Source organism: Natrix helvetica (genome assembly GCF_964273705.1).
Source record: "Natrix helvetica genome assembly, chromosome: 1".
NCBI lineage: Eukaryota > Metazoa > Chordata > Lepidosauria > Squamata > Natricidae > Natrix > Natrix helvetica.
In genome coordinates this window covers 302,706,139-302,732,232 of record NC_138548.1, presented here as the reverse complement: position 1 = coordinate 302,732,232, position 26,094 = coordinate 302,706,139, and the positions used below count along the sequence as shown (strand labels likewise).

Below are 26,094 nucleotides of genomic sequence, written 5' to 3'. Positions count from 1 at the left end.
GTCCAATTATGAGATGTCTTTTTTCAATGGAAACAGTCCATCTTTTTCTCAAGAGCCTTAGTTTTCGTAGATTTTCACGGGTATAGGTATGCAGGTCTTGGCGTATTTGGGTCTTTTCCCGTGTAAGAGTGACAGTATCTTGGCGACGTTTCGACGAGGTCACACTCGTCATCTTCAGGCTGGTGCCTTTGGCTTCATGCTTGTGCGAGCAAAGCGTGATCGGAGCTGCCGTTTTCCTATAAAATAGGTGGGGGTGTGTGGATACCTCCCGCCTATCAGACATCTGGAAACTAGCCCTAGTCAATAAGCGAGTCCCAGCCACAAAAACCAACACAAGACCCAGAACAACACAGGTATGGTTGGAGCTGTTGTCTTTCTATAAATCTTGGTGGGGTGTGTGTGGAGTGCTGGCTTTGTTGCTGTAAGTGGGTTGGTTGGCTGTGTAGTTGCATCCTGATTGGTAGATGGAGTTGATGTTTGTAGATTAGTCGGTTGTTTCGTATCATCCTGTGTGGCTGAGGTGCTGACTGTGTGTCCGTTATTCTTTTGTGTTGTAACGACCTGGGTGGTGGGTGGGGTTTGTTTGTTGACTAGGGCTGGTTTCCAGATGTCTGGTAGGCGGGACGTATCATCATGTTTATTCATGTTGTGGGGGTGTTTCTCTATTTCAATGGCTTCCATAATTATTCTCTTGTTGAAGTGTTCTGTTTTGGAGATTAATTTGGTTCCTTCAAAATCAATTTCATGTCCTGTTGCTTTAAGGTGCTGGAAAAGGGAGGAAGTTTTTTCTTTTTTTCTGACTGCATTTAAAAAAAGAAAACTTTTTCCCTTGTTTCATCCGCCTACATTGGGGTGTCCCAGATACTAGAATTCCCCAGCTGGGACACCCCGATGTAGATGATGAAACAAGTGTGTTGAAAAAAAGAAAAAACTTCCTCCCTTTTCCAGCATCTTAAAGCAACAGGACATGAAATTGATTTTGAAGGAACCAAATTAATCTCCAAAACAGAACGCTTCAACAAGACAATCTCAATCTTACACGGGAAAAGACCCGAATACAACAAGACCCGCTATATATATATAGCGGATCTTGTTGTATTCGGGTCTTATACACACACGTGCACGTGTGTGTGTGTGTTTGTGTGTGTGTTTTCGTAGATTTTCATAGTGTAGGTATGCTGGTCGTCTTGTCGGAGCTGCCATCTTTCTATAAATCTACATAGCCAATCAACCCACTTACAGCAACAAAGGCAGCACTCCACCCCCCCACCCCCCAAGATTTATAAAAAGACGACAACTCCGATCACACTTTAAGCCAAAACCCAGCCTGAAGATGGCGAGTGAGACCTCACTGAAATGTTGCCAAGACAATCTCAATCTTACATGGGAAAAGACCCGAATACAACAAGATCAGCATTTACACACACACACACACACACACACACACACACACACCTATATCTTTAGAACCAAGATACTACCTAAAATATACTAACTAATTTAGCCAACCTGTTACAACAACACAAGTGTAGTTAATAAAATCTATTGCTAGCATTCCCACTTAACTGAAAATCAACAATTTATGGCATGTATTATCAATTAAAGGTACTTAGTTAGAGGATTCAATATTGTATATAATATCTCTATAAGTAAAAGTTAGTTTGCTGTAGAAGTTAATGCATCAGACTAGAAACATAGAGATCATGACTGAGACAGTCATTTTCAGCCCTTGGAAGAAGGTAAACAATTTCTGAAAAGCCTTTCCAAGAAAACTATAGGGACTTGTTCTAGTCTCCAAGAATCAGACATGATTGAAAGGAAGGGGAAAATAGGAATAAAACTATGTAATCCAATTTTTCTAAAATGTTTTTTAGTGTTAGCTCTTACATTGGTCTTCTGAAATGTTCTCAAAAGGATGATATGCTTAGTTTTTAATTCATACCTTTATATAACAATAAATATAAAAAAGCTGATTATTTATCCCTGTAGAATGCTAGTACATTCTATTAAACTTTTAAGAATACAACATATCTGTTAAATGTTAGTTATTTTTATGAATTAATGTATTTCAAATCCAGAGCACAACATGTTTAGTATTTAGAAAATGAAAATAAAGATTATCAAAATGAAATTCTATGTTTCTGGTGCATCAGATTCCATCTTTTTGGTGTATTACTGTCTATGGATAACCCAATTTAAAACCGAGAGAAAGTAATTCGCTAGCAAAAAAAAAATCTATGTATTTCAATCATATCATGATTTATTTGTAACATCTTATACTTTTATAAACACAATATATATTTAAATAGTTATTGTTAACTGATTAAAATCCATATATGAAATCAAAATAAATGTGAATACTGATTAAAATATATTTTAATATTATATTTAATATAATATCTAATATATTTAATATTATATATTTAAAAACAATTTAACAGTGTATTTGATAACATTGAATTGTTGATAAAGTATAAGCCAAGTCTTGATTTTCTCCTCTGTTGCAATATGTGTCTGTGTGTACCTTCTTGTTTAGTGGTAGTTTCATTGATGCAGATTGCATCAACCTTGAGCTACAAATATTCTCTTTTTATTGAGATTGCATCCTAGATAACATTTTATATTCTGTAACAAACGTTAAGTTTATTGCTCATTAAATGTATTGGAAATGTACAAGAGTGAATAAAATCAACCATGATTTTTTGAAACCCAAAAGGTAGATAATGCCTATAGGCGGGGGGAAAAGGTGCTTATGATAATGAACTAAAATCTCCTGAAATGTTATGCAGCAGAATGAATGTTTTATTATTTACTATGAGAGATAGCAAAGATCTCAAGAGTAAAGTTAGTAAGATTATGTGAATTTTGAGGATCTCTTAAGATTTTAATCAGCTTACTTATTTGTGAGTATCCTTTCAACTGAAAAGATTGCTGATCTATTATTCATGTTATAATTTATACAGTTTTGGATTAAAATTATGATTTTTAAGTGAACTATTACCTACTAGCCATCTGTTTCACTTGAGTACAGTATTAACTTCAACTTATTCTTCTGAGTCAATGGATAGCTCCCTGAATAATTTCATAATTATGAAGTGAATTTGGGCAAAAGATGAATTTTTCATCAATGTTAAGTTTATACATAGACACACCACACCTACATGCATAAACCATAAAAACGTTAAATACTTGACCATTTAACCATTCAGTTCGTTAACTGAAATACCAAGAGATTTTTAAATCTACTATTGTAATGGTTTTGCTGCAAGCCTAATTAGGATTCTGAATAAACCGTACCTTGTCTTTTGAAAATTTATGCAAACTAAAAATAAGATATATGTCAAATAACAGTAGTGTGTCATATTGCAGTTTCAAATATATCAGGATTTAGATATTATCATTACAATACCAACTTTATACAGATAACATTGTCTTGGCATTTGTTTTATTCACCTGAATGTTTCTATGATATTTAAAATGATTTCATAGTCTGCTATTAATACTTTGAACATCTAAGAAACATACTATTTTCATAGCTATTGAGATTTTCTACATAAAAATATTCTATATGCTATAAAATATATTGATTAGTTTCAGGTGGTTTACTGCATTTTCTAGTTTATTCTGTTTTCATTTATACTTGATATTATTTTTTGTTTTTTTGCTAGTTTTACTACCTCATAAATTTTTAATAGAAGTAAGGATCAAGGTAGTTGTCATTGTCACTTCCTCTGGAATCGTGATCATGGCTTTCGTCTTGTTCTTCATGAAAATCTTCTGCTTCTTCATATTCTTCTTGCGTGAGAAATCTTCGGAACAGAGGTGTTCTCAGCTGTGTTTGTTGATCTTTGCTAATTTTTTGTTCTCCATAATAGATGCTCCGCACATGTGGAAAGCAGAAGAATGCATAGGTGCTGATTGGAGCTGTAAGCTTGTTTTGGTCCACTCTTATGTACGTTAAATGTTTGAGGTTCAGTGGATCAATAGTAGGACACATTAAAGTAACATTCATGACTGTAAAAAGACAAAAGCAATGTTCATTAAAGTAAATACGGGTTCTTGCAAGATATTCCAAAGTACTCTTTTCCTGTTATGAGAGCAAAACCAATAACCAGAAATCTTCTATCATTGTTGATTTTCCTGTTATCGTAGGAACAGCAGCCAGATTGGGTATGCTCTGTCCATTAACCAATCGGACTGAGTCTACACTTATGATGTCATCGGGCCCTTGTGGCTACTCCCCAGTTTCAGACTCAGTCCAACCTGGACTGGCTGTGAGAATTGATCTCTCCTCCAAATTATTTAATTATATCTTTAATTGGTGAATTTTTCCAAAAAAATTTGTTGTTCCTTTAAATTGGTTTATTCTACAAATTGGAGGGAAATTCGAAACTGATCTCTGGCTGCCTCTCCTCAGCCGTCTGATTGCCTGCGGCCACGAGTTCACTCAGGAAGCCTACCTTGCAATCAGATCGGGCAGCTCACAAGCTACGGCTCCACGGCTGTTTCCCTGCAGCACTCCTTGATTCTGGGCACTCGGAGAGACGCGCAACCGGCCGTTTTGCGTGCAGCAGTTCCAGGCGAGTCCTGTGGCCATTCTGCAGATCGCCTGGCCACACTTAGTAGCGGCAGCCATTTTGTGGATCAGAAAAGCCCACAAAGATAGCGGTGGCCATTTTGAGGCTCGGAAAAGCCTCAGAGAAAAAAAGTCGACCATTTTGGTTGCTTTAAAAAAGGTACGAACTCTACAGCAGCCGTTTGGAGTGCCCAGCAACGCGGGATCACCCCAGGTGGACCGGATCAGGAGCACCTGGCCAGCAAACGGGTGAGACCGTTGCCTATCTTATTGGGGTGCTGATTTATGTTTGGGGAAATGGCTGATCCAGCTATGGATACGAATGCAGATTTAGAGGAGGCAGGGCCATCAGGGGCAAAGAGCAGCAGGAAAAGGCCCCTTCCTCAGGAGTAAACCCCAAGGTCTCCAAAGCGACTACCAGGGCAGAAGAGTGCAGGCAGAAGGCCCTTGAGAAAGAATTTCAGAGGGCCCAAAAATAACAATATATTCTAACTGCCCAGCCCTCCCTCCGAGGATCACCAAGTGGCATCCCCAGCTCCACCTGTCTTGCCTCCCATGGGCCCTGACACACACCCCGGCCTATTCAGAAGAGGAATTATCTTATTTGGAGTCCTCGTCTTCGATGGAACCTAACAACAGAGGCAATTTCTTTGATGTCCCTCTCAATAGGGAGCGCACCTTTGAACAGGCTTCCCTCCCAGTTACACATGGCTCTGCCCCCCCCCCCCACCATGTACACCTCTCTTGCTGATGTGGCAACCATCATTGCTGAAACCATTAAACAGGTCATGGCTGCTGGCCTACAACAGCAACCCCAACCTGCTCCATCACATGGCCATAAGTATAAATCTTCTGCTGCGGCTCAGCAACCTGATCCCTCTGCCTCTACTTCTCAGGCCTCAATTGGCGGGGAGCAAGATAACCTGTGGGACTCAGACCTGTCTGATGATGAGGTGGTCACCCCAGATACCCCTACCTTTACCGGATTATTCAAAACTGATCATTTCAAGTCCCTTCTTCTTAAGGCCATTAAAGCTGCTGACTTACCATCTTCTGCTTCAGCTTCTACTTCACAGGATAAACCGGCAGAACCGGCTTCAATGGAGAGTCCCAGTACCCCATTCACCGAACCCACAGTGGAAAAAGAGGTGATCCCTGTTCCCAAGATATTTCTGAACATCATCCAGAAGCAGTGGGAGTCTCCAGGCACGTGCCCATAGCCGACCAACCTTGACAAATGTCTCTACAACATTGCACCAGACCTCACCAAGTTCTTCGAGACTCCCCCTGTGGATGCACCAGTTGCAACCCTGTCTTCACCTACTGTGGTCTCTGGAGCCCCTGAGGTGGTTCTCAAGCCTGAGGAAAAAAGGTCAGATCAAACCTTAGTCAAAAATTATCAGGCTGGGGCCTGGGTTGTTAGGGCTCTACGGCCACTTCCTTTTTCTCCAGGGTAGCCTTGGTTTGGCTTGAACAGCTTCAGGAGCGCATCGCTCCTACTGACACTAGATCAGATAGGGATCTCAACAAGATCAAGGCAGCGGTTGAATTTGTGCCTGATTCTTCCCTTAATGCTGCTAGATTCGCTTCTAAAGCCATGTTCTCTTCGGTCACGGCCAGGTGTCTGCTTTGGCTCAACCCATGGCAGGCGGATGTCCGTGCCAAGTGGCACCTAGCAGCCTCCCCATTCAGTGGCACCCAATTATTTGGTAATCCCTTAGACCCGTACCTCACGGAATCTAAAGACAAGCGCAAGGTCCTTTCATCCATCTACAAGAAACTGGACAGTCGGCCTGCTCTCTTCTATAGGAAGTCGCCCTTTCGACCGCCAACGGGGGACCTTCCTTCCCCCGTCCACAATGCCAATCCTATACCCCCAGACAGGGATCTCACCAGGACAGGTCCAGTAGAAACACACAGTGTTTCCCCTCCAAGAAATCTTACCGTGGAGGAGGCAACCGCCATTTTTCACATAGGAAATGACTATCTGGACTCTCTTCCTATCAATGGCCGCTTGGCGTTCTTTGCCCACCTCTGGGAGGAGACCACAACAGACAATTGGGTACTCAAAACTGTCAAATTTGATCTCATGCTAGAATTCCTCTCCAATCCCCCAGGAACACTTCGTGCCAGGCCCGGTCTCTTGGAACAGACGATTCAGCAACTGTTGGAGATCCGGGCCATCCAACCGGTTCCTCCCCATCAGGAAGGGCAGGGTTTTTATTCCTGCCTGTTTGTGGTACCGAAGAATTCTGGGGGATGGAGAACAATTTTAGATCTAAAAACATTGAACCGCCACATTGTCTATTGGCAGTTCAAAGTGCATTCTCTGCACACCATCCTCCAGGCGGTCAGGAAAGGCGACTTCCTCACGTTGGTAGACTTGACTGAAGCTTACCTTCACATCCCCATCTTCATAGATCACCGAAAATATTTCAGCTTCTCCTATGGGGGTAGGCATTTCCAGTACCGAGCTCTTCCGTTCGGTCTATCCTCTGCCCCCAGCATATTCACAAAGGTACTGGCAGCACTAGCTGCCCACATCAGGTCATCCCCAGTTCGGATTCTCTGTTACCTGGACAACATCCTCTTGTTGTCCAGGTCTCCAGTTCAGGCAGAAAGAGACCTCGCCCTCACCATTCACACCTTGCAGAATCACGGGTTCAGGGTGAATCTCAAAAAGAGTCATCTAGTTACCAAAACTTGCCTTCTCCACCTCGGGGTCTTGATAGACACCACGGTGGAGAGGTGTTCCTATCCAATGACCGCATTCTTAGTCTGAGGGAACTTGTCAGGAAGGTGCTATGTCTACGCAAGGCATCCATTCTTCTTCTCTCCCAAGTCTTGGGCAAGATAGTATCCTGTTTTGGGATTGTCCCGTGGGCCAGGTTTCACAGCAGGAGCCTTCAATGGTTAATGCTTCCACATCAAAAGGCCGACAGGAGCAGCTCTCCTCTCAGGGTCTCCCTTCCCAGACAGATATTACACTCTCTCAAATGGTGGCAGTCCCCAGCGATTTTGCAAGGAACCTTGTTCACAGAGCCATGCTGTCTCACACTTACGACGGAGGCAAGTCTGACAGGATGGGGGGCACACATGCAGGACCTAGTGACTCAGGGTCAGTGGTCCCTCGAAGACAACCAAAACAGCATAAATTGGCTAGAATTGTGGGCGGTTCGCCTCGCCCTCAGACACTTCCACCGCAGAGTTCAGGCCCATCACATATTAGTCCTCACAGACAATACCACGACCAAGGCACACATAAACAGACAGGGGGGAACTCATTCCTGGTCCCTGATGCAGGAATCCAACCTATTGTGCCAGAGGACGGAATCTCACCTGTCATCTCTCAGGGCAGAACACATCTCAGGGGTCTCCAACGTCCAAGCAGACTGGCTGAGTTGGACAATGATAGATCAGGTGGAGTGGACCATCCATCCGAGCCTCTTCCACCGACTGACACTATGGTTCGGCCTCCCAGTCCTAGACCTGTTCGCAACAGCAGACAACAACCAGGTACCCAGGTATTACTCGAGGTTCATGGACCCCATGGCAGAAGGAGAAATGCTCTCAGATGCCAGTGGCCCAGGGATCTCCTGTACGCATTTCCTCCCCATCCCCTCATTCAGAGGATAATTCAAAAAATGCTGGAGCAGAAGGCAGAACTGTTGCTGCTAGCGCCGAATTGGCCACGCTGGCCTTGGTATGCCGACCTAGTGACTCTGTCAATCTCCACCCCATGGCACATCCCACAGTCTCTCCTGTCTCTACACCAAGGGTCAGTTTGTCATCCCAACCCCCAGTGGCTGCAGTTAACCGCATGGCGATTGAGCGGCAAGCCTTAACAGCCAATAACATCTCCCTCAATGTCATTGCTACCATTCAGGCATCACACAGAAACTCTACTAACCGCATTTATGATGCCACGTGGCGGACTTTTGCTCTGTGGTGTTCCAACCAGACTGTTGACCCACTTAGGGCATCCATTCCACAGATATTGGACTTCCTGCAGAGGGGACTTGATCAGGGACTTGCCCCTAACACGCTACGCCGACAGGTGGCCGCTCTGGCCTCTGTTCTGGATGGCCTGGCATCCGAATATCTGCCTTCTCACCCCTTGATCTGGAGATTTCTCCGTGGAACGTCCAACCTGTGTCCCCCTGCCATACATAGATATCCGACTTGGGACTTGCCTCATGTCCTAAAGGCTTTGACCTCCGTGCCCTTTGAACCTATGAGGTCCACTTCTTTGAAACTGTTGTCCTTTAAAACGCTGTTTTTGGTGGCTGTAACCTCAGCCAGACGTATTTCTGATTTGGCTGCTCTTTCAGTCAGGCATGACTTGTGCGTGTTCCATCCAGACCAAGTTGTCTTAAGACTGGACCCAACATTCATACCGAAGGTCAATAGCTGTTTCCACCAAGGTCAGGAGTTGACCTTACCTGATTTCTGTCTGTCTCCCCGTCACGAGAGGAAGCGCAAGTGGCACACTCTTGACGTACGTAGTGCCCTCAAGATCTATATCGACCGCACCGCCTCGTTCCGCCATTCGGAAGCTCTCTTCATCTCCTTTTGCCAGGCCTCCTTGGGTACCAAGGCTTCATCATCTAGTCTGAGGCGCTGGATAAGAGCCTGTATTAAACTGTCTTATGAACTTCAATCCATACAGGTCCCTGCAAACATTACAGCTCACTCTACACCAGTGCTTCTCAATTATTTTCTGTCATGCCCCCCTCAGGAAGAAGAAAACATTTCGCGCGCCCCGCGCGACTGTAAATAGTCTTTTCGCGCCCCCCGCGTTCTAAGCTTTGGAAACTCTCGCCTTTCCTTACCACGGAGCCTTGGAAACTCTCCAGAGAGACACGCATCCTTGAAGTCCGGGTTTCGCTTCTCTCCGCCGGGGCCCCACCTTACTCCCCACCCATTTAGCCGGCAGTATCCGGTTCCCGTACGGCTCCAGCGGCCGATAAAGGTTCCGGGTCGGAGGCCTGATAAATGGGTGCCGCCGCTGGCCGCGGGAGGAGCAGTCACCTTGTTGTGGCTGCCCGAGATGGATAGGCTTGAGTCATGACTGTGAGGGCTGGTCAGAAGAAGGAGAAAGAGAAGGGGCGGCTGAGGGAAGAGAGACGCGGGCGGGCTCAGCGTTCCTGACGGGCAAACAAGCCCCCCTTTAGGGAGCCTCGTGCCCCCCCTGGGGGGCACGCCCCACTATTTGAGAAACACTGCTCTACACGCAGCGCTGCTGCTTGGTCCACTCAAGCCACCTTGGAAGAAGTCTGCCGGGCGGCCACCTGGGCGTCTCCCACAGTCTTCATACATCATTACAAGTTAGGCAAGTACGTGTCGGCTGACGCGGCTTTTGGCGCAGGGTGCTACAACAAGTGTTTGTGCCCTAACAGACCTTTTTTACAATACAATACAATACAATACAATACAATACAATACAATACAATAGTAGAGTTGGAAGGGACCTTGGAGGTCTTCTAGTCCAACCCCCTGCCTTTTTTACAATTTCCCACCCCAGTGGACAGCCAATTCTTTGGTATGTCCAGTCTGGCTGCTGTCTCTACAATAACAGGAAAATGGGCGTTGGTTCTTACCTGATACCCTCATTTTCTGGTAGAGTAGAGACAGCAGCCAGCCCCACCCTGGTATGGGTCACGCGAGGGAATTCCTTGTGCGGAGGAGAGAGATACACTGACTATGGACTTTCACTTTTTGCTCACAATTCTCACTTGAGTCTACAGTTTTCCTTCATCTGAAACTGGAGAGGAGCCACAAGGGCCTGATGACATCATAAGTGTAGACTCAGTCCGATTGGTTAATGAACGGAGCATACCCAGTCTGGCTGTTGTCTCTACCAGAAAATGAGTGTATCAGGTAAGAACCAACACCCATTTTACTTCAGCTGAAATTGATTTTTTTCAGTCTCCACCACTCTGTTAATGTAGGGTCCTTAATCATTGATATGGGACCAAAAAACCCAGCATCAAATATGATCTTAACTGAGAGTTTGGTAAATTGTGGCCATCTGTTTTGCATAACAAATCCTATGTAAGGATTTGGCATGTATCTGTAAGCAAAAGGCTAATTGCAACATAGGAAATTAATTGGGTTATAGCTCCTACTTGTTTTCTCCCGATATCTAATATGCCAGTTAAAATTCCATATGCTTGCTGGCTAATTTAATACCACATGAATTTTAGCATAATAACCTTTGGAAAGCTAATTATTACAGTGTAATTAAATATAACTCAAGTAAAAGTAAATGTTAAAAAAAAACTAGATTTATAAAAGCAATTAAACTAACCTTCCAGTTCGTTATCTTCTAAGTATAAATGTTGTAGGGTTCTTGGAATATAGAAAACATGTTTCAATTTGTTATGCCCAAGGTTAAGTTCCAGAAGACTAGAGAACATAAAAGCATTATAAGGAATTTCTTCAAGATTATTATGTGACATTCTTAAAGCAGTAAGATTTGGAAGCTTGTGGAAGTAATTATCTGGAATGGCAGAAACTGAATTGTTTTCAAGCGAAAGATACATCACTGAAGGTGGTAGATCTAGAAGCATAGACTGTAGTTTGTTGTTACAAAGGTTAATCTGCATTAGATTTCTCATACTTGAAAAGTCTATTCCTTTGAGCTGGGAATCCTCAAGATTATTATTACAGAGGTCAAGCATTGTTAAATGTGTTAACCCTTCCAAGGCTTTACCGTGGCACTTGGAAATTTGATTGAAACCCAGGATTAACCTTTCTAAGCTTCCGGGTAATGGGAATGGAATTTCTTCTAACTGATTATATTCTAAATGAAGTTGTATGAGGTTTGCAAGTTTGGCGAATACACCATTGTCAATCTTATGAGACTTGATTTTGTTGTGGCTGAGATTAATTTCTTTCAAAGCTGTAGCATTAACAAAGGATTCCAGAGGCACAGCTTCAATCTCATTATACTGCAGATAAAGTTGTTGGACGTGAGCTGGAATCTTTGGTATTGTCAGAAGCTTGCGGTGATCACAGTACATGGTTGTTGGGAAAGTAGGTGAACAGAAGCATTCTTTGGCACACTCAGCAGGTATGGTGGAGTATGGAACGTTATATTCTACATGAGGAATTTGATGAAAAATGGATGGATATTCACTATCCACTTCATGCTCGTATTCATCCTCAAAATCATCACTCTCATATTGACCAAATACTGACATTTCAAAGAGAAGAAAAATAGCTAACACTTGACTTGGTTTTGCCATCTTCGTTTTCTTCATGTGTATCCTGCAGAAAGGAGAAAACAAGATTAAATACGTTAACATTAAAAAGTTGATAACAAAGGAAATACTGGTATTATATAGTTAACAGAACAATATTTTCTTTGTTTTGTCTAGGAGCTAACGCTTCTACATATTTAAGATTATTCTAAGCTTGGAATTAAAATTCTTTTTCTGTTTGCACTTCACTTGAATGACTACAACATTCAGTAGACTTAGCTAAGCAATGTAGCATTAAAAAGATTTGTTGGTGTTTAGTGGCATGCAAAAGTCAAGGCATACATACATATTTAACTTGTTTTAGGATTCTGTATATACATTTTCCCATTGTCTATTTTGATCTCTCCCTTCAGTTGAAATTATCCAATATGAATGTTCAACCAAATAGCATACATTGTTATATTTCACATTATAAACGTTGGTGTTGGTTTAATAAGACATTGATTAGTATGATTCCATTGGTATTTCCCTGCCATGAAAAATGGCTGAAGTTTTAAAGTATAATATGGCAATCCTTTGGCTTCAAAGACAAATACTGCTGTGCAGTTCAACTCTGGACCTGGTGGTGGCTCTGTAGCCCAGTCTGAAAGTAGAGTCTCTAGCACTTCATGTCAGCCCTTCCAGGTAAGCCAGACATGAAATATAGACTACAAAAACTACTTTTTAAAAAATAAGGCTACATTAACAGAACCTTACATATCTAATGCTAGAAACTTCCTGCTGTCACTTATAACCATTTGATCAATTGGGGTAGGTCCTTCCTAACTGCAGTCTAATTTGCTTCCCTTATCTTGTACAAAGAGCCACAGTTAGGGCATCACAGACATTTTCCTCTGGATCAAATTATTTCCAAGATGTCTTAGAATGTCTATAAAGCATTTGGGTCTAGAGCTTTGTAGATCTCAGCCGGAATGAAATGATATCCTGCACTGTTGCTATACTTAAGTTCATCTGCAAGATCACATTCTTGAATTTATTGGTAAAGGGAGGCATGTCTAGGGCATCCAAATCTGGTAGCTAAGGAATTTTCTGTAAGACATCAACGTCAACTGTGGAAACCGAATTGAGTAAGTTAGAAAAGTTTATTGTTCTAACAACAGTAAAGATTTATACAAGGACTTCTTGTCAGGCGATCATATATAATCGGGGGGGGGAGGGGAATCTGGATGACAGGAGTAAAGATTTACAGTATTTTGTATCTCAATGCTACCATCTAGTACTGGGGAGTTAAAGTGGCGACCCACAGGCTGGATGCGTCATGTGCAGGCCACACCCACCCCAGCTCCGCGAAGGGAAGAAACGTGAAACATCACATGATGGCAACGTGACACAAGTCTGACACCTCTGATCTAGTAGATATCTGGATTTTTGTAGATCTAATTTTCTGTGTTTACCTGACGTAAGGAAAATCCTAAGTAAATCAGGCAGTTGTTTGGATGTATTTTTCTTCTAATATATGGTATAAAAGATGTAAGATATTATTCTGTGCATTAATTTTTATATCCATTTAAATTATAAAATGAAAAAAATACTGGACATTGTAGAAAAACACATAGTCCAGACTTTACTTAGTGGTAACAAATGGTGAGAAAAGACAATAGAGACTTGGTTGTCAGAAAAGAAATTCTGTACCTTGTTAGCATTCTAAATTAAATTAATCCATCCTTTCTCTAGTCAAATTTATAAAAGATGTAAAGATAATATAAATTATTTGTCCTCTTAGATAATAGATATGATATATAACTAACTATAGGCTTGTAAACTATAACTATAACTATAGACTTGTAAACAATCTTTTATATGTTTCTATTTGTCATTCTACTTGCTTGCTCCTGGGGAGGAAAGCTTTGGCAAATCTAGACAGCGTACTAAAAAGCAGAGACATCACCCTGCCAACAAAAGTATGTATAGTCAAGGCTATGGTTTTCCCAGTTGCAATATATGGCTGTGAAAGGTGGATCATAAGAAAGGCTGAGCACCAAATAATTGAGGTCTTTGAATTATGATGCTGGAGAAAACTCCTGTGAGTCCCTTGGACTGCAAGACGATCAAACCAGGCACTCCTAGAGGAGATCAACCCTGATTGCTCTTTAGAAAGCCAGATCCTGAAGATGACACTCAAATACTTTGGCCACCTAATGAAAGGAAGGACTCACTGGAGGAGAACCTAATGCTGGGAAAGATTGAGGGCAAAAGAAAAAGGGGACAACAGAGAATGAGGTGGCTGGATGGAGTCACTGAAGCAGTAGACATGAGCTTAAATGGACTCCATAGGATGGTAGAGGACAAGAAGGCCTGGAGGAGTGTTGTCCATGGGGTTGTGATGGGTTGGACACAACTTTGCAACTAACAATAACAACTTGTCATTCAGAATCTCCATTGTTCAGTTTATAGGATATAAGATAAGCTTTTTTATTTAGGAGAAAGCTTTATCTGGTCAATGAAAATAAAGCCTAACGGAAATTCAAGGGCTCAAACCCAGAGTCCAGCAAAGAAACAGAAATTAAATAGTAGACAGAAAACTAGTGTGTCTGTGCACTTAAATAAGAATTGATCCAACATGGATATATGCCAAAAAAAGTCAGTCCAAACTAACTTGATATCATTTTATGATAGTTATAAACTTGGCTAATTGCTCTTTAAAGGAGATGGGCAGTTTGGAAATGTGAAAAAATAAATAATTGGGTAAGTGCAATCAGTGTCTTGACTTCAGAAAAGCTTTTAGGCAAGTATCTCATAGCATCCTTATTATCAAAACATAGATTTAAAAACACATAGGTGGATCCATAATCCGCTCAAGGATTTTAAACATTTATAAATGTGTCAAATCTGCCTTGAGAGACATTTCAAGTAGGATGCCATAGGGCTCTGTCCTAGGCATGTTGCTGTTTAGCACTTTTATATTTTTATATATATATATATTTATATATATGGAGGAGGGAGTCAAGGAAATGCTTAGCAAATTTGCAAACAATACAAAACTAGGATATGTGGGTAATACCTGAGAGGAGACGAAAAGATTCAAAAAGACCTGACAGTCAGTTGAAACAAAGAATCAAATTTAACAAGAAGAAATGTAAAATTATGAATTTAAGTAAAAAAGAAGAAACATTTATAAAAGCAGAGAAATCTGACTCAAGAGAAGCACATATGAGAAGGCCTTGAGTGTACTAGTAGAACACAAGCTCAACATGTTCCAGCAGCTACAAAGAAGGCCAACAGCATCTTAAGACTATCAAGTGGACTTCAGAATCCAGGTAGTAGAAAGTAATTTATCCTGCTCTACTTGGTTTTGATCAGGCCTCACTTGCATTTGATTCTGCACATCCCAGTTTTAAAAAGATATGAATAAACTGAAACAAGTCCAGAACAGTGTTATAAATATAGTGAAAAGACAGAAACCAAGGGAGGTTAAAAGATTTAGGTAAGATTAACTTGCAGGAAAGAAGGTTGGGAGAGGACATGGAAAGTGTCTTCAAATATGTGAAGGGCTGTCACATTGGAGAGAATTTGGACTTATTCTCATTTGCCTTTAACACTAGAACTAATGAGATGAAACTCCAAGAATGTGGATACATAAGAAGTTGCAGCATCCAATCTGGGTCAATCATAGGGACCAGAGGTGTATTCTTTCAAGCTTTTGGACTCGAGCTGGAGCCCATCCTTAGGAAACTTCTTTGTAGCAGAATGTGTGCTTTGGACTATTCTGTGTGTGGTATTTATATTGTGCTTGGTTGTGTGGCTTTTTAATTATTGATTGGGGTGTTTATAGCTGGCTATTTAGTTGTTGGCTGTTGTTTAGTAATGTATGTTTTAGTTAAAAAAAAGTAGTAATTTATTTAAGCATAAGAATGAGAGGACTTATACAATAAATCTTATACAAGACTTATACAATTAATTGAATCTATTGTTTCTTAGTTTTGGAAGTAAGAGAAATTATGTTTTCTTTGTCCTTCCCGTTAAAATAAATTATTATTATCCTATAAAATAAATTGAAAGGAAATACTGTACTGCAGCATAACTGCCACAGTAAAAATATTATTACTTGTTGGTGTCAGAAACTGAGTAAAAATTTAGTTAATTGATTCCAGGAAATTTGAGAAGAGAGAATGCATAATGATGGCCAAAACAGCAACCATAGTTAAAGGACTAAATATTATACCACAGTTGCGTTCAGTAAATGTCAAGTCAAAATCAAGATTTATAAGTTGAAATTTTGCATATAAGATATTGAGCAATTAACTTCAATATCAAATAACACACATTCTTGTTTATATATAAAGTATAAGTTTGTTGCCTGACAATGTTAGTATTAGATGATAAATCAACACAAGAAACTTGGAAAAATAATCTAAACAGGTAATAATTTATGCCTAATTCAGATTAGTAAATAGATTTATTTTGTATTCAAGCAAATGCCCAAATTAAAAAAAAAATAAGATCAAACGTTTCTAAGCAGAATATAAATTAGGAATTGACTGAGATAAGATATATTCACATAAGCATTAACTTCTATTGAATAAATTCTGTTCCATGAAATTGTTGGTAAATGAAGTATACTCTTTCATATGTGTACATCAGAACAGTCCCTAAAACTTCTGTTATAAAAGTTTATAATATGTATTTCATGTCTCTTGAGATATAGAAAATATTTTTCCTGGCACTGTTCTCCTTTTCTTCCTACCTATCTTTTTTGTTTATTGAATTCATTTTAATCACATAGTTAAGAAAGTTAAATGTTTTATAGCTTATCTAAAGCAAGAGTACAAGCATCCTTTTTTTTCATCAGCATTTGCTGCTAAAAATTCTATTCAACCACACACTTTCTGGTGTCCCAGTTTCCTCATGCCTCATGTTTTCATTATCTAGATATGCCCTTGCAGCTTTGACTATGTCTAAAAGAATTTTTCATTCTGGTTTGTTATCTGCTGCTTTTGAACTGAAGTGATTTTCAAAAAACGAAATGCTTTAGCGAAAGAACCATAAAAGTACAACATTTAACTTACAACATGGTTTAAGAATACGAACCATTAGATCTAAGTCTAAACCACCAAATGAAGTCGTTGACTCTTAAATAATAGACTAATAGCTTTCAATAGATAGTTGTCTTTATAGCTCAAGCAGAATCTTGTATTAGATGAGTGAATCAACACATGCAGCTCTGGTCCTGTATACTTCACCTTCTGAAATCTATTCCTGTTCTCTTCAAAGTCTGTTCTGGAAGCAGCTGAGGAATAGGCAGCCTTCCTGGAATAATGGTTTAAGAGAACTGGAAAAATAGCAGCGTCATAGTGCTACAACGGAGCAGATAGGCAGCAGATTCAGATCTTCATTAGTGTTGGCACAGGAGAGATAGGATTCCATTAAAGCTAACTCTTAGGAAATTTTCAGTATTTCTTATACTGTTGCCCAATAATGTGTTTTCGTCCAAACCTGTGCAAAATAATCTTAAATCTTTTATCTTAAGAAGTTTCCATACATTGTTCTTAATCCATGCATAAATTAGGCACATTTTATGTTTATTATAAGGTATGTCTTTTTAAAAGTTATGCTATTAAAAATAACATCATTTTTGAAATGTAGTAATTAAAGGTACATTACCACAAAATTATTAGAAGTTTTAAAAACAAATAATTTCCTACCTGAAGATAATTTGGTAGTTTACTGCCAAAGAATATACCAGGAATTCTAGATGGTGATGCCCTCAAGGTAAAAGTGTTATCTTGTAGATATAAGCATTTCACGAAGTATAATTTGCTGCAAAAGGTTCTGCAGAATGAAGTATTCCTTGTTGAACAGAACAGATTATACAAGTAAGGGTGTAATTTTACTCTGGTGAAATTATGTGGCTTAACTCTCTTTCTCTAATTTTTGGTTTGAGGTGTGGTAGGAATTTCCTTCACTTGAGGGGATGGCTGAAGATTATTTTTAGCATTGACCATCAAACTATGTTTATTTCCTTGTCACTGCCGGTTTTTATGTTCATTTGTTAGTCAATGAAAATTCAAGGAAAATCCATTGGTAGTCAATCTTTTGAAAGGATATTTAATGTTAGCATTTTAAAATGGGTAAATATTTAACATTCTGATCACTGAGTTTTATAGCTTTTATAACAAGCATGCTTTTTTTCTATTTCATATCAGTTGCAACATAACTGAGGCCTGAGTGTATGAACTTATTTTGTGAAAATACAAGTATCAGCTGACATAATTGAATGTATGACAGTGTAATTCTGTGTATACTTTTCAGACACTAAGTAAAACTTATTTCAAGGATAGCTCTATGAAGAATGCATTGCAGTAATGCAACTGAATAACTAAAGCCACAGTAATTGTGAATACAGCTTTCTGTTCAAGGAGGTGTATAACCAATATAATTTTATTGAAATTATCATAATAGAAAATACAAAGGAAAATAAAGATAATAGGAAAATGGAAGAAGAAAAGGGGGGAAAGAGAAGTATGGAGTCAGGTCAAAAAGCAAAAAGCACCTTTTCTTTAATTAAAACAGTTAATTTGACCATCTCAGTTTTTCTATACATTCTTCCATTATGGGGCTATTATATTTTACCATTTGGGGGCATAAATCTTTTTTGCTTCAATATATAGAGTAACAAAATTCTAGACTCATTTTTCAAATTCCTTTTCTATCGAGGTGTGGCTTAACTGACATACCAGTACACATAAGATACAAAGACTTTTAATAGTAATATCAAGATGAAACCAGAACTCTTTTTTATTGGGACTAATGGATAGTCAATTAAAAAGACTAAAGAAGACTGATTTTATATGTGCTAACTGCAGCAAGATTATTATTTGCACAAAGAGGGAAACATACTGAAATATTCACAATGGAAGAATGGATTGGGAAGATGGTAGAACTAGCAATATGTAACTTTTATAAGAGCCTCAAAATCTTCTATGAACTGAAAATGGAAAAAAAACCTGAAATTGAGATTTCTGAATTTGATTATTGAAAAAGAAAGTGAAATAAGGGGCTGAAGGGATGATTGTTGTATTAAGAAAGGAGGAGGGGTTATGAGTATTTTTGCAACTACTGTTAAGTAGGATGGTAATTGCTTCATTAGGAGGGAACTTATATAATAGAACTAGCATAACTTCTCTGCTGAAAGCAATGTTTTTGTATCTGCCAAATGTATGCAGAATTTTCTTTACATCAACTGTGATGCAAACAAAGCTAAGGCACATGCATCAACACATACCTCACTGAGCATTTTGTCGATATTGGAGATAAACAAACTGAAATATATCAAAACAAATACAAAAACTTCCCAGTAACTACCCTTCTGGCTTGTACTCTGCATTAATTACAGTTCATGTTGGAAAAATTTTGCATACCACAGCAGAATCATGGTGGTTTTAACTTTGAGTGGACAGTCTGATACAGCTAGAATTCATTCATCGGCTAGCCACCTGGGAAAGCGCCTCTGGATGACACTGAGCAGATGGAATGGTGTTGTTGAAGAGGAACAAAATCTACATTACTGCACTATCTTCACATGGGGCCTCTGAAGGCTATATTCCAAAAATCGGGAGAAAAGGTTCATGGGGAAAGTTGAAAGCAAAAGTTATTAACTTTAAATTCAAATTTAGTTATATATTCTCCCATATATCTTTTAAAATTCCATTTATGTCTCATTGTATTATAATTTACCAGCAATTTCCATAACAGCTTTGGAGTCCACACATAAAGCTTTGAAGGGCTTCACATTGTTCTGGATATTAGATTACAAAAGTCCATGTAATTGAGTTTTGTACACCTACCCGATTTTGGTCTGCGTCCAATTGACTTTGTGCCCTTTAATTGCTGCAATGTATTGCATGCTTGATGCCTCTGAAAAGAAACCAGGAAATTAAAGACTATTAACCACTAAGGCATTTAATTAGAAATGAGCCCTATGGTTATATTATCCTACATTTTAAACTTATCTCAAGTCATATCCCCTCCTGCAAGTGAAGAAGATCTACTAAAATGATCAATTCTCATTGCCTTATGGCAGCGATGGCGAACCTTTTTTGGCTCGTGTGCCATAAGTGGGGGGAGCGCAAGGGAGTCGTGTGCGGGCGTGCCGCACCCATAAAGCAATGCATGACCCCCAGTGCACATGTGCGCACTATAGGCCCTTCCCCCCCTTTTTACATTCCTTTTTCGCCCTCCCCAGGCTCCAGGGGCTTTATAGGAGCCTGGGGAGGGCGAAAACAGCCTCCCCTGCCCCCCCGGATGCCCTCCGGAGGCATCAGGGAAGCCTCCGGGCAGTTTCTGAAGCCTTCGGAGCGCTCAAAACGACCCTCCGAGTAAACCGGAAGTGAACTGAAGGCGAGCTACCCGCATCAAGACGCTGCCAAGGGTCTGGCTGAATATATTCCGGCTGGAAGCGGCAGCGCTCCGGACCGCGGATCCTCTTCAGAGCTCCAGCCTGCAGCTCTGAAGAAGTCTGCTCAGGCAGGGGGGGGGAGGGACGCCTGGGACCACCCGTCCTTGCCATCGCTACTCCTTTGCTGTTGCGCTGCTTCTTCCAGCCGGGATATATTCTGCCAGACCCTCGGTGGTGTCTTTATGCGGGTAACTCACCTCTCCGCCAGCAGCTCCTCTGCCAGCATCCCGGCTGGAGGCAGAAACGCAACAGCCGCTGTTGGGGAGAGGATGAAGGGGCGGTGGTTGCCCGTTCTCTCCACCGCCACCCCTTTGCCCCTGGTAACAGCAACTGTTACACTGCTGCTTCCAGCCAGGACGCTGGATGAGCTGCTGGAAGGGAGGTGAGCTACCCGCATAAAGACGCAGCCAAGGGTCTGGCAGAATATATCCCGGCTGGAAGTAGCAGCGCTCCGGACTGCAGATCTTCATTAGAGCTGCGGGCTAGAGCCGTGCAAGCAGCCCACTCATGTGGGGAGGGAGGGAAACCCTTGCCCATGCTTGCCACTGCCGCCCCCTCACCCCCAGCGGCTGTCACAGTGCTGCTTCTGGCTGGGATGCTGGAGCAGCCAGAAGAAGGAGAAGCTGCCGTGGGGGAGGTGGGCAGGGCAGACACCGTTTGCAAATGCTTCTCCCCCAGTGCAGTCCGAGAGACAGCAAAGAGCCTCGGGAGGGTGGGGGAGGCTGTTTTCACCCTCCTCAAGCTCCTTGAAAGTTTCTCGAGCCTGGGGAGGGTGAAAAACTGGTCTATCGCGGGCCAAAAGGGAGGAGTCACACGCATGTGCAGGGCATGTTTGCACGCATGCACAACGGGGGGGGTCGCACGCATAGCATTATGGGTATGGCACGCCTGCGTATGACTCCCTTGCGCTCCCCCCGCTTTTGGCACGGGAGCCCAAAAAGGTTCGCCATCGCTGGTATAGAGTTTCCTGCCTAGGCAGGGGGTTGCACTAGAAGACCTCCAAGGTCCCTTCCAACTTAGCTATTGTATTGTATTGTATTGCTACCATAATTATTTCCATAAATTATTTTTCCTCCTAGTAGTTTATCCAGAATAGTGATCTTATTGCTTTTACAAAGTAATTGGTTGATTGGTTGAGTATCTCAGGGGTTGCAAATATCTCAGGGGTTGCCACAAAGAAGAGGGAGGCAAACTATTCTCCAAGGCAACCTGAGAGTAGAACAAGAAGCAATGGGTGGAAACTAATCAAGGAGAGAAGCAACTTAGAACTGAGGAAAAATTTCCTGACAGAACAATTAATCAGTGGAACAGCTTGCCTCCAGAAGTTGTGAATGCCCCAACACTGGAAGTCTTTAAGAAGATGTTGGATAGCCATCTGTCTGAAATGGTATAGGGTTTCCTGCCTAGGCAGGGGGTTGGACTAGAAGACCTCCAAGGTCCCTTCCAACTCTGTTATTGTATTGTATTTTATTGTATTGATTTTCATGAGAAACATACCTGTGCAAAGATATGGTCTGCTTCTAAGCATACTAGCAAATCTTTTAGGAAGAGAAGGAACAGGCTGATTATAATGTAGGGGTATGCAAGCGCTCAAAACGACCCTCCGAGCAACCTGGAAGTCACTTCCGGTTTGCTTGGAGTGTGGTTTTAAGCGTTCCGAAGGCTTCAGGGACCGTCCGGAGGCTTCCCTGACGCCTTCGGAGCGCTCAAAATGACCCTCCGAGCAACCCGGAAGTCACTTCCGGTTTGCTCGGAGGGTGGTTTTAAGCGCTCTGAAGGCGTCAGGGAAGCCTCCGGACGGTCCCTGAAGCCTCCAGGGGGTGAGGCGGGGGAGGCTCTTTTCGCCTTCCACAGGCTCCTATAAAGCCTCTGGAGCCTGGGGAAGGCGAAAAATAGCTTTTAAAAAGGTGAATTCGCATGCCCTGACAAATGGCTCTGCATGCCACTTGTGGCACGCGTGCCATAGGTTCTCCATCACTGGTATAGGTGGTACCTTGCTTAACAATAGTAACTGTGAAAGAGATCTTGGAGTCCTAGTGGACAACCATTTAAATATGAGCCAGCAGTGTACAGCAGCTGCCAAAAAAGCCAACACAGTTCTAGGCTGCATCAACAGAGGGATAGAATCAAGATCACGTGAAGTGTTAATACCACTTTATAATGCCTTGGTAAGTCCACACTTGGAATTCTGCATTCAGTTTTGGTCACCACGATGTAGAAAAGATGTGGAGACGTTAGAAAGAGTGCAGAGAAGAGCAACAAAGATGATTAGGGGACTGGAGACTAAAACATATGAAGAACGGTTGCAGGAACTGGGTATGTCTAGTTTAATGAAAAGAAGGACTAGGGGAGACATAATAGCAGTGTTCCAATATCTCAGGGGTTGCCACAAAGAAGAGGGAGTCAAACTATTCTCCAAGGCACCTGAGGGTAGGACAAGAAGCAATGGGTGGAAACTAATCAAGGAGAGAAGCAACTTAGAACTGAGGAGAAACTTCCTGACAGTTAGAACAATTAATCAGTGGAACAGCTTGCCTCCAGAAGTTGTGAATGCCCCAACACTGGAAGTCTTTAAGAAGATGTTGGATAGCCATTTGTAGGGTTTCCTGCCTAGGCAGGGGGTTGGACTAGAAGACCTCCAAGGTCCCTTCCAACTCTGCTATTGTATTATTGTATTGTATTTGTTTCAAAGGCAGAACAAAAGAAGCCCCCTTTAAATACACAGATAAAATATTTCAACTTACCTACATTTGAAATAAAACTACAAATATTTGAAATGTTCAGGTCATAGGAAATTGCTACTGCTCACTTATTTTTAACCCCAGAACTGTGAAAGTAGATAGGATAATACTCTACCTTGATTAAGACCTTGAGCTGATTTCCCAAAAATTAGCCAGCATGACTTTTAGTATATTTACTAAAATATTAAAACATAATATAGAAATATTGTGTCCTTTTAGGAAACAATACAAAACCATTTCACCAAATTAAAAATTATGGCTGATCACACAGCCAGTCAGATATTTAAATTGGCCTTGGCATTTTTATCTGCCAATTAAGTCCTTCTTAAGGGCCTGGGATAGGCAGATGTTGCTTAATAATATTAATATAATTGTCATGGAGTGTAAGCTATTACAAGTAAAGATACCTTTTGCAATTAGACTGATGGTGAGTTTGTCAGTGCCAATAGTTTTAGTGACTCATGAAGATATTTTGGAATTGTAAGAAGCCACCTATTATTAGTAGTACTATCTTTGCTTTTTTTGTCATAGTAGTTCTATTATCTTTTGCCACATTATTATTATTAATATTAATAATACTGGACTCGGCTTTTTTATCCACCTGTTGAGCCCTTCCCAAGAGCCTAGGGTAGACATATGTTATTGTTGATGATGTTAACACAATTGCTGCATTCAAGAAGTACTCTAGTAGGTGTGGATCCAAGCAATGTGGTTTTTTTTTGTAACTGATAGATGGAAATTTTGTAAATGCACAGATTTTCTAAATGCTGTCCAATATTGTTTGGTATGGTACCCCATGTACTAGTAATTTCGGGGATCACCATGACCGGTTTATGCCATAATCTTTCAACTTCAGTTTTCAGATCTTGATACTTTCCAATTTTCCATCTTGTATTCTACTATCTCCTGATATTGCCACATCAACTATCCATCTTTCATCTTTTCAACCACCATTAAATTTGGTGTGTTATAAGCCAAGACTTTTTCAGTTTGCATTTGAAAATCACACAATATTTTAACCTGCTAGTTTTTGATGATTCCACCCACAAACATGACTTTCAAATGCAAGACATACAAAAGTAATTGTTGTTCTTTCCTAATTATTTTGTTTACACATAATCAGAGTTACTGGCTGCAGGTATAAGCAAACATTTCAGAGCCTGCATAAAATATACATATAAAAGTTCCACAAATCAGCTTTCTGTTAATTGCTTTTTTCTATTATTTGTTTACATTTATATAACATCAATTACTTTGGCAATGATTGCATATCAAATAAACTAGTATGTATGAATGCAAACACTGTTGAATGAGCTTTCTGTAGAATAAAATAAAGCACACATAAATAAAGCACAAACATCATATAACTTATCCATCTGTGAAAGATTTTAAGAGTACCTTTTGAGGCAGATTGACAATTATGCCACTGCAAGCAGTCTCCTTTTATCTGCCATTTGCCTAATTATTTTTTTCTTCTACTTGAATCTAAAGCAGAAGCAGTAGGGAAATGAGTTTTGCTGAACATTTAGACTGGCAAAGGTTTTGGAAGAAAAATCCAGTCACATGCTGCAAAACAAGGCCAGTTACACTGTCTCAGACAGTTAGAATTCTGAAAACAATGCCTTCTAAAGAGCCAAGTTTTCTTTCATGTCTAAAACACTCAAAATGGATGGTTTGAACTCATAATATTTCAAAGACAAACCATTTAGCATCTGAATATAAGTTGAATAGCCCAGGATATAAAAGGCAAGCAAACAGCAACAAAAGGAGAGATAATGTGAGACTTGGCAGTAATTCTGCTCCGAATGATTTGTTGTTTGTTGATTAATATTTCTGGGATAATTTAGCCATGCATGGCAAACATAAAGAACATTTGTGTGAAATCTTCTGTTAGGAGGGAAGATAAATGGGGTTAATGGGCCCACAAGGTAACAGCAAAAAAAAGCAGGGAAGTATGCTTGCCAGACTTAATATTGCATTTGTTACAATCTGACCTGCTGCAGAGTGGTGTCATAATTTGTTGTAAGGCTGCAAAATACAAAAACAAATGTGGACCTTTTTTCATGGTTAGATAAAGGAGTCAATTCTGTTAAGACTCTTGGCATTCCTGCATATGTGGAGAGTAAGAAAATGCAAAGCAATAATTCAGCCTGTTTGACTGAGTAAAAGTGAATTGTATCAGGAGTTTATTACAGAAAAATCAAATCCAGAAAGCACACACAGATAACTGAATTAGCTGGATTCATTAACTTCTTTATATACATAATAACAGATGAATAAATGTACAATACCAATAGTAGATTCTTTCAAGATAGAAGTTACAAGCAGAACACAAGCAGGAGAGAACAGTTTCATTCAGAGTTCAGAGAAGACAGTAGTTTCAGTTTCGATTCTCAGCACAGACTCAGACCTGTTTAAGCTGCCATTGGCTGACTTCGTTGCTATGCCTATTCATTGGCTGACCTTGTTACCATGTCTCTCCCAGTCATGAATATCCTAACTAATTGAAACATCAAGCATTTAATCACATTTTTGTAAATGAAAGGTTACAATCAGTTGCTTACTATTCTTTTCTCTAAAAATAATTTGAAACGTTTTTTAAAAATTCACTAATTTTAAATAAATGCATTGTTTTTTTGGCTAATTAAGTTCATTCATTTTAATTAAACTAATACATCTTTCATGTTCTATTCATGGAGAAAATAATTAAAACCTCTGGATTATGCTATTTGAGAAAAAAATCAATTGCATCAGGAACAAATGGTTGGTTTTATATGTGTTTCCAATATTTCACAACTGCATTGCTAGCAGTGTTTTTTATGATTATTGAAATTCTTCATTAACTATGCATTTTGTCTGGAACTTTATTAATGTAGTCATCTCTTCTGTCCATGCTGGAAGTTTTTATCCCTTTTTTTCAGAGAATTCTAATAAAATAATTTTCCAGCTGAAATTAAGAAAACCAGAAAACCAGCAGTTCTCTAGCAAAGTCCTGTTCCTTACAGGAAGAAAAAAAAACAATAATTTGTTCCCACTATTCCTCTTGGCCACTGAGGATTCTGAACATTCCTTAGACATGGGATACACAAATAAAAGTATAATACTGTCCTTCATAAG

The 26,094-nt window shown here is 40.3% G+C and overlaps 2 protein-coding genes across 6 annotated transcripts in view; one reads left to right on the top strand and one right to left on the bottom strand.

Moving 5' to 3' along the window:
* Nucleotides 1–26,094, top strand: part of CENPP (centromere protein P) — a 167,612-nt gene that overhangs the window by 38,207 nt on the left and 103,311 nt on the right. The gene's annotated exons all lie outside the window — the stretch shown is intronic.
* OMD (osteomodulin) lies at nt 1,015–25,332 on the bottom strand. 3 transcript variants are annotated; one of them, XM_081934911.1, is made up of 3 exons: nt 25,269–25,332; nt 10,887–11,848; nt 1,015–4,014 (listed from the first exon to the last, which is right to left on the bottom strand). In XM_081934911.1, the coding sequence occupies exons 2-3, from the start codon at nt 11,839–11,841 to the stop codon at nt 3,689–3,691; spliced, it is 1,281 nt and encodes a 426-aa protein (XP_081791037.1). In that variant the 5' UTR covers nt 11,842–11,848; nt 25,269–25,332; the 3' UTR covers nt 1,015–3,688. The 3 variants fall into 3 exon arrangements, with proteins under 3 accessions (XP_081791037.1, XP_081791036.1, XP_081791038.1); XM_081934910.1 differs by lacking the exon at nt 25,269–25,332 and adding an exon at nt 17,484–17,606; XM_081934912.1 differs by lacking the exon at nt 25,269–25,332 and adding an exon at nt 17,022–17,088.